This window comes from Neomonachus schauinslandi, chromosome 16, assembly GCF_002201575.2.
Source record: "Neomonachus schauinslandi chromosome 16, ASM220157v2, whole genome shotgun sequence".
Classification (NCBI taxonomy): domain Eukaryota; kingdom Metazoa; phylum Chordata; class Mammalia; order Carnivora; family Phocidae; genus Neomonachus; species Neomonachus schauinslandi.
The window spans coordinates 16784652-16792867 of NC_058418.1; the positions used below are offsets into that span (position 1 = coordinate 16784652).

Consider the following 8216-nt stretch of genomic DNA (forward strand, 5'->3'; position numbering starts at 1 on the left):
GTGACGGGGCTCACGAGAGAGACTATGAATCAAGTCCAAGAATCTTTATTTCCTGAACAAAACTACTCGTGTGAAGAGAGAAGAGGCTGAATGGGCCTTTCTAAGTGGCCACAGTCCAAGGCTGGTGAGAAAGGGCAGGATTGGGCTGGGGCAAGAGTGCATCACAGGGAGAGGGGACCCCAGGTCCAGCCAGAGGAAGGAGGGGAAATGTCGCTGGGGGTCGGGTCGGAGTGGGTCCAGCACCCCCTGCCCCAACCTGTGCCGGCCCATCACGAACCCCCCCACTGGGTGGAGGAGGGGGGGCAGGGAGGGGCTGGGCCCCAGTAGTGTGCATCTGAAGCGGCCGATGTGTGCAAATCAGCAAGAAGGAGGGGTGCGGAGCCGCTGCCCCCACCTCACCGCCCCCCCTCCTAAACAGGCAGCAGAAGCAGGGGTGGGGGCAGCGGCAGTATTGCTTTACCCATCATGCATGGCGTGGGTGGGCGATGGGGCAGGAGGAAGTGGGCTGGATTGGGGGTGTGAGCCAAGCCCCCTGCCCCCTCCCACCCTGGCAGCTCCGTTGGCAGGACTCTGAGGCTCATGGAGGCCCAGGGATGGCCAACGCGCCCTGGGGGCAGGCTGTGCCCAGATGTTCCCCATTAGGGCTGGCTCTTCCTTGAGGTGGAGCCCAGGGCCTAAAGGTGAGGGAGAGACAGGTATCAGGGACCTAGTGGGCTGACACCTGCCCAGGCCCTCCAGCCCCTGCCCACCCACCTACCTTACCGGGGCTATTCGGCCACCTGGACACCGGTACAGTTCTCTTTGCTTTCTGAGGTGATGGCCAGGTATTCCGGGGGGGGGGGGGGGGGGCAAAGGCCAGGTGTAGAGTTACCCCCCTCATCAGTTTGGCCCACCCCTGGGAAACCGAGGAGGGTTGGGGTCTCTGCCCCAGGTGCACAGGGTTCCGGAGTTAGAGAGAGGCGGGGACTGCAGGCTGGACATCTAGGGATCCGCAGGAAGTCCAGGCTGGGGTCTGGAGTCCTGAGTCTGAGGGAGGAGGGGACCTCGGGGGGTCAGACTCTGGGTCCTGACCCTACCCATCCATGACAACAGATGTACCCCTCTGGGAAGCCCGCGTGTCTGGGTCGCCTGACCCCCTCCCCACCAGTGCCACTCACGCATTCTCTTGTGCAGCGGCCTCCGTGGCCGCGGCGACCTTCTTGTAGCAGTAAACCATCTCTGCCACGAGCCATATGGTCAACACCACGATGAGCACATACATCATGATCTCCGACACGATGGACGCCATGTCTCTGTTGGCTGCAAGGGCCAGGCAGGGTCAGGTGGCAGTCAAGGCCAGGCTCGGGAGGCATGAGGTGCTCCCAGCTGGCGCTGTGAGCTTGGCCAAGTGACCTGGGTTCCCTGGGCTCCCTGGGCCTGGTCTGCAAAGGGGACTATGCTGTTTCCCTAGCGTCATCATTGTTACTGTGATCTTGTTTGTTTCTTTTAAAGTAGGCTCCCCATGCAGCATGGAGCCCAGCGCGGGACTTGAACTCACGACCCTGTGATCAAGACCTGAGCTGAGATCAAGAGTGGGACACTTGACCGACTGAGCCAGCCAGGCGCCCGGTCACTGTGATTCTTAATAACCAGCGTCCAGTGGGCTTTGGGATCCCCCTCAACCTGCCCCCCTGGGTGGCCGGAGGGGGCATCTGTGTCATTCAGGAGGCTGCAGATGCCCGAGAGTTGCAGCTCTGCAACCAGAAGGCTCAGGTTCAGATCCCGACTCTGCCACTTGCCACCTGTGTAACCTTGGGCAAGTGGCTCACCCTCTCTGGGTTTGAGCTTCTCCATCTGTGAAAAGCTGATAATCACAATATCTCCTTCTTGGGAGTGTTGTACAAATGAAATATGCTTCAAAAATCCTTAGGATAGGGCTTGACATATAGGTAGCCCTCAACACCTGTTTACTATTATTAATTCTACTATTACTGTTATTATTGGAGCAGTAGAGCATAGTAGTTCAGAGCAGGGGCTCTGGGAACCGGATTCAAATCCTGACTCTGCCTCTTATTAGCTGTGTGACTTTAGGCAAACGACTCCACCTCTCCGAGCCTCAACTCGTCCTCTGTAAACCGGCGGCGATAATCCTCATGCCTTCTCACAGGGTTGCTGGGAAGAGAAAGCAAGTTAATACCCGTAACAGGCGTGGACGGGCTCGCAGTGGGCACCACCTCAGTATATTGGCTCTTCACTGACATTTTCCGGAAGCCTTCGGTCCTTTCCGCGGCACTGGCCCTTGCCATTGCCAGCTTCCTTTCACTGAGCCTAAATTTAAACTGTGAAGGGGATGTGCTCAGCCAGGGAACCAGAGGCGAAGGCCACTGTGACGTCCTCGGCAGGATTTCACAGGTGTCCGCCCTGTACGCCCGGGCCTCTCCTTCCTGGTGGCCAGGACCTCACTTCCCCCACTGTCCTCACATGGTCTTTCCTCCCGTCAGTGGGCACTCTCTGCTGCTCCGCCCTGTGCAGATGGCACTGACGCTTTCTGGGCCGGAGTGAGGGAGGGCGGCAGGGCTGGATGTTTCTCCCCTGCTTCTGGGCCAGGAGGAGCTGGGGAGAGGGCTCCACACGTCATTCGTTCATTCGAAAGACAGGAAGGCGTCTCATACGGCAAATGCCTGCTTTCAGCCAGGCTCTGTACCAAGTTCTTTATGTGAGCGTCTCCCTGAGTCCCTGAAACACCCCAAGGATAGAGAGAGTGCTGGCTTCCCACGTCAGCTGACCTCAGGAAGCACACTGAGGTGGATATATGTTGGAAAAAGCGCACATCTTCAGAATTCTCCTCCCTGCTCCTGGAACTCGGTGCTCAGATGGATTGAGGTAATCTGGTATCTCCTGCTCTCCCAGTCAGATGAGGACGGTGATCGACCGGCACGGCTCTGTAGCCCATTTTCCAGAGAAAGACACTGAGGCTCAGAAAGGGGACAGCGCTGGACAAGGATGCACAGCCAGGATTGGACTCGGAGCCAGGATTCAACCCCAAGTGTAACTGATGGCAGGCTCTGAGCTCTTCCCTGCTCTGGAAACTACCGCAGCCAAAGAAACACTTGGTAAAGGGCACTGTATGTCAAATGCAGTCTCCACTAAGCCACACAGACATCTCAGGAGGTAGGACTGTCATTCCCCTACTTCACAGATGAGGAACTGAGCAGAGGGGTCATGCAGAGGGTAACAGACCCCTTCTCTGGGGAGAACTTTGATTTCTTCAAAAGCCCCCAAATCTTCTAAAAGCTGGCAGCCCCCCAGATCTGAAGCTCCAGCCTGCCCCCCTGCAGACTGGATTTCTCACTAGCCTCAGATGCTGCTTCCCCTTAAGACGTTCTCCACCCATACCGGCTATAGCCGAGATAGAAGTAGCCCTCTTGTCCTCATTTGCCGGCTCCCCACTTGTGCTGGGGGACCCCCAGGTGCTTCTACCATCTTCCACAGCTCTGCTAGCTCAGGAAAGTTCTCACCACCAACACCCACTGGCCCTCCTTTGGAAATGACTCCATTCATTCCTTGGGGTATTACCAGGAGGCATTCTAGGCTGATGGGTAATGCTGAGAATGCAGTAAGATAGTGGATTATAAAAAAAAAAAAAAAAAAGAATACGGTATGGCCGGCAATGCTAACAGTACAGTAATAACCACGGGTAATCAGAGAAATACTGTGGTGTGATGAGTTATGTTAAAAATACTACAGTATGCTGGCTGATGATGAATACAGTTGAACAAGTAAAACTTTAAAACACTACAATATGATTAATCTAAAATACTATAGCATGGTGGGTAATGTTACAAATACTCTAGTATGATGGACTACGATAAAAATACTGTTGTATTTTTGGTAATGTTGAATAGTATAGTATATAGTAATATAAAATACCGTACTATGGTGATTAAAAAAAAAACCCACTAGAGTATGTTGGATACTCCCGTAGACTCTGGGAAGACAAAATAAAGAGCTGTGCCTGCCTTTGGTAAATGTGAAGAACACAGGCTCTGGGAGGTAGTAGAATATGGTAGATCGTGCTCGCGCCCCAGCCTCCGTCCCGCAGATGAGGACAGCATTCCGAGCAAGGGCCAAACCACAAGAGCCACAGGACGGAGGGAACCTGGGAACCTCCCAGCTCTCCTGACCCCCTCGCCTCAGCACTGAGTCGGGAGACAGGATTGACACAGATTTTGTGAAACCTTGGTATTTGGGGGCGTTTCTTGTTACAGCCACTCCCAGGGGGCGGGGCTCCGTCTTCTACATCCGTGGGTGGCCGCCCACCCAGCATCGTGACCTACGCCAAAGAGGAGCTCACACATGTCTCCTGCACTGAATTCTGCTGGTTCACTTTGATAACAAACGTAAAAATGCTAATTATCAAAAGAAACCCACAGGCTCTGGCTGACGGCAGAGTGTAGTGAATCACACCAAGAACAGAAACGGCAGTCACACGTGCTTGGCTGGGTTCAAATCTAGGTCCCAGCTCTGCGATCTCGGCCACGTGATCTTACCTCCCTGAGCCTGGGTTTCCCCACCTGTAAAGTGGGGCGAGTAGCGGCCCCTAGCCAGGAGGGTGGGTGGGGAGGTTCAATGAGGGTCTGCACCCCTCTTGGGGAAAGGAAGGACAATGCACGGTGCTTGATAATGCGCGTGCGCTGTGGGCCCCATGGGCCGTATTTGCCATGGCTCTTTGGTGGCTCAGGTTCTGGGATGGTGTCCTGACTCTAAGCCAATGGGCCCTCGGGCCCTGGAAAATTCCAGTTTACACCCATCGGAAGATGTTTCAGAGAAGGGATCCAAGGCAGCTGGAGCCAAAATGATGACATGTCCCCAAACGCCTTAGATGCTTGCTGTTCCGTGCGGCCCCACACCGGCAGCATTGGCTTCGCTGAGAGCCTCTTAGAAATGCGGCCAGGGCCCCACCCCGGGTCTGCTGAGTCAGGGTCTGCACCTTAGCAAGACTCCCAGGATGCTCACGAGCACAGTGCAATTTGGGGAGCTCTGCTCTAGGGGACGCACTCTTGTCTCTTCCGCCAGGGTGACCAAGGGAGGAGGGGCTGAGGCCACCGGACAGTCGGCACCTCCACTGTCATCCCCACTACGTGGGCAGCCGACACCCAGCCCGCTGCTGGGTCCTCACACAGCCCTGAGAGGTGGATACCATTATCATCCTGTTTCCCACGGGACAGCCCTTCCTCAGAGACAGGAAGGCCCCTGCAGGACGTCCCACAGCACACGTGGCAGAATTCCGCACCCAGAACTTTCAGGGGAGAGGTCTGCTGGGGCCTCGCCGCAGGTTGAAAGGAAAGGAAACCCAGAGCTGGGGCTGGGGAAGGAGGTGCGGCTCCCCCTGCTGCCGTGGGCGTTTGCCTGGCCCAGGCGAGGAGCCAGCCTGTCCCCTACCTGCCATCTGTCCCACCATCTGGCTGCCGGTGGGCAACAGGGGTGAGCGGGCAGGCAGGGCCAGACTCACCTTTGTCCACCACCTCAAGGTGGATCTTTTTGACGACGCTGGTGTTGTGCTCATAGTTCTCAAAGAAGAGCAGGCGGTAGACGTGGCACTCATAGTCGCCGGAGTGGTTGTAGGTGACGTTGGTGATGAAGATGGACAGGTCCTGCAGGTCCTTGGTGCCCCGGCTGCCGTTCCACACCACGCGGCCCTCGAAACGCTCATCTTCCTCCAGCTGCAGCACCTCGTTCTCATAGCGCAGGATCTGGGGGGCAGCCGGGCAGGTCACCGCCTGTGCCTGTTACCCCCCACCCCCCCATCCTCGTCCAGACTGTTCTGTCCCTTGCCCTGACACTCAGAGAGACAGCAGACACACGTGGGCACCATGACCTCAGGCAGGGAGGGCACAGGGGGGCGAGGATCGTGCCCTGGCCTGCCCCCAGCCCTGACTACGCCCCTGGCCCACGCACACACGCACGCTCACACACATATTCCTCAGGCACCCCTCCACCCTGTACCCCCGAGCCCCCATTCAGCCTTCCTGGCTTTCATTCTCACCGGGCATGCTCCTCAGCCAGGGACAGAGGAGTCCAGTCTCAGCCACGGCAGACCCCAATGCACCGGGAGGCCCTACAAGTTTATGGTGCCCCCTCATGTGTAGTTCAAAATACATATAACGTACAGGAGGGCAGGAAAGTGCTGCTTTTCTTCCATGATGACTACCTCAGACATCCTTGCTGCTACTAAATCTTTGTGCCAACCGCGTGCCAGGGGCAACTGCTGGATCACCCCTCACCCAAGCCTACGAGCTAGAGACTGCCGCCACTCCATCTTTAGAGAGGAGCAAACTGAGGCTCAGAGAGGCCCAGTGCCTTGCCCAAGGTCACCAGCTGGTCAGGGGTGGAACTGGAATCTGAATCCAGGTCATCACAAATAGCACATTATCGGAAACGAAGGGACAACCCCTCCCGCGGGCTGCCTGCCACGGCGTCCCACACAGGAGCCCGCAGCCCCGCACCTGTGCCGGGCGCCCCCCCCCCCCCCCCCTTGACAAACTCCTCCGTGCCCTTCTGGCGGAAGGTCCACTCTGTGAAGGTCTCGGCGGTGGTCTCGCTGCGGCGCTTGCAGGAGATGCACAGAATTTTGAAGGTCATCCCGAATACGGCTTCGGTCTCTGAGTCCACCTCCACGCAGCCCCCCCAGGCTGAGGACACTGCAGGGACAGCAGGCTCAGGTGGAGCAGGGGCACCCAGCACCCCGGGCAATGCCAGGCTTCCTGGCCGTTGGCTCTCGGGCCTCTCAGAAACCATCTGTTTCCCCTCGACAATGGTTACGAACGGACAGAACCAGACGTTCAGCCTGCCCCTGCCACTTGCTGTGTGCCCTTGGCAAGTCCCTCCTCACCTCTGGCCTCAGTTTCCCTCTGTGAGGTGAGGGAAATGGTCATCTCTGCTTCGAGGGGTTGCTGGGCAGATTCCACAAGTGAGGTAAGGCCCCAGCAGGGGGCCTGCCACTCAGGAAGCCCCTCCCCCCAAACAACATCGGGCTGTCACTGTGGGCAGTCACTCAGAGTCTTTGCTCTGTACCCAAGTAGATACCCATGTACCCCTTCTTAAGCAGTCCCCTTGCCCATGGTACTGCAGCATTTAGGTGCTGGGACTCGAATTCCAGATGTGTTAGAACTTCAATGTGGCGGAGTCATTTCCCCCCACGACTGCTCTGCAAAACCAGCCAGCCCCAGAGAATGGGTTGGGAGAAGGCAAGACCTCAGAGGGGCGGGTGGGCGCTGGAACCAGGGCAGCCCCACACTCCAGCCCAGCTCTCTGGTCACCCACCCTCTACCCAGCTTCTCTGGCCCCTGTCCCCTCTGTCCCCAGGCTCCTCAGCTCCAGACCCGTCTCCCAGCTCTTATCAGCTTCTTGAAACTCACTGAGCTCTTTGCAGCCTCAGGGACTTTGCACCCCCGCTGGATTCCAGTCCCCTTGAGCGCCTCCTCCATATTCTTACCTGCCACCCCCTTCCCAAGGCCCAGCGCTCACCAGCTAATGCTGCGCCTCTCCGGCTCCAGCTCTGGGGCTGTTTCCTTGTCCCTGAGTCTCTCCCTCTCTGAATCTTGGGAACTCCGTGTCCTCCTCCGCTGCTCTCTCTAACTCCTTGAGCACCTCTGTGACTGTCTCCCCTACTTTATATCTTAGGGAGTCTCTCTGAAGGGTCCACCACTTTGTGTCCTCTTTCCAGGCTCAGATGGCCTCTCTCCCCCTTTCCCTGTCCCTTTTAAACTCCACCTCTCCCAGTGTCTACAGATTCTCTCCTGCCTCTCTCAAGTTTGTCTCTCCAGCGCTCCGATTTCTAACTCGCTTCTCGGCCTCTCTCCGGCATCCTCTACAACCCTCTCCGTCTCCTTCCTCCCGGTTACTCCCGATCCCCAGTCTCTGCGGAGCACTCCGGAGTACTCCGAGTTGCCGCGCCTCTCGCGCCTTCCCTTGCGTCCCCATCTCTCCCTGTCTCTCGGTCTCCCCTGTCCCAGTCTCCGGGCGCCGCCTTCCCTCCCCCCCCCCCCCGCCCCCCGCGGCTGTGGGTGTCACATTGCAGCCTGCGGGGCTCCGGGAGCAGCTGACTCCGCGTTTCCTCGCCCCCGGCTGGGCGCCCGCAGCCGCCGAGCTGTGCCAGCCCGGCCCCCGCCCGCGCTCGCCCACCCGCACCTCCCACCGCCCTCCCCCGCCCGGCTCCCCGCGCTCACAACTTCGGA

At 57.9% G+C, this 8216-nt stretch overlaps 1 protein-coding gene across 1 annotated transcript; it reads right to left on the reverse strand.

Moving 5' to 3' along the window:
• Window positions 1–568: 568 nt before the first annotated feature.
• Window positions 569–6636, reverse strand: SCN1B (sodium voltage-gated channel beta subunit 1). The gene is made up of 5 exons (XM_044922128.1): window positions 6516–6636; window positions 5492–5734; window positions 1156–1299; window positions 758–832; window positions 569–674 (listed from the first exon to the last, which is right to left on the reverse strand). Exons 1-4 carry the CDS (start codon window positions 6619–6621, stop codon window positions 768–770), a joined length of 558 nt encoding a protein of 185 aa, XP_044778063.1. The 5' UTR covers window positions 6622–6636; the 3' UTR covers window positions 569–674; window positions 758–767.
• Between the last annotated feature and the right edge of the window lie 1580 nt (window positions 6637–8216).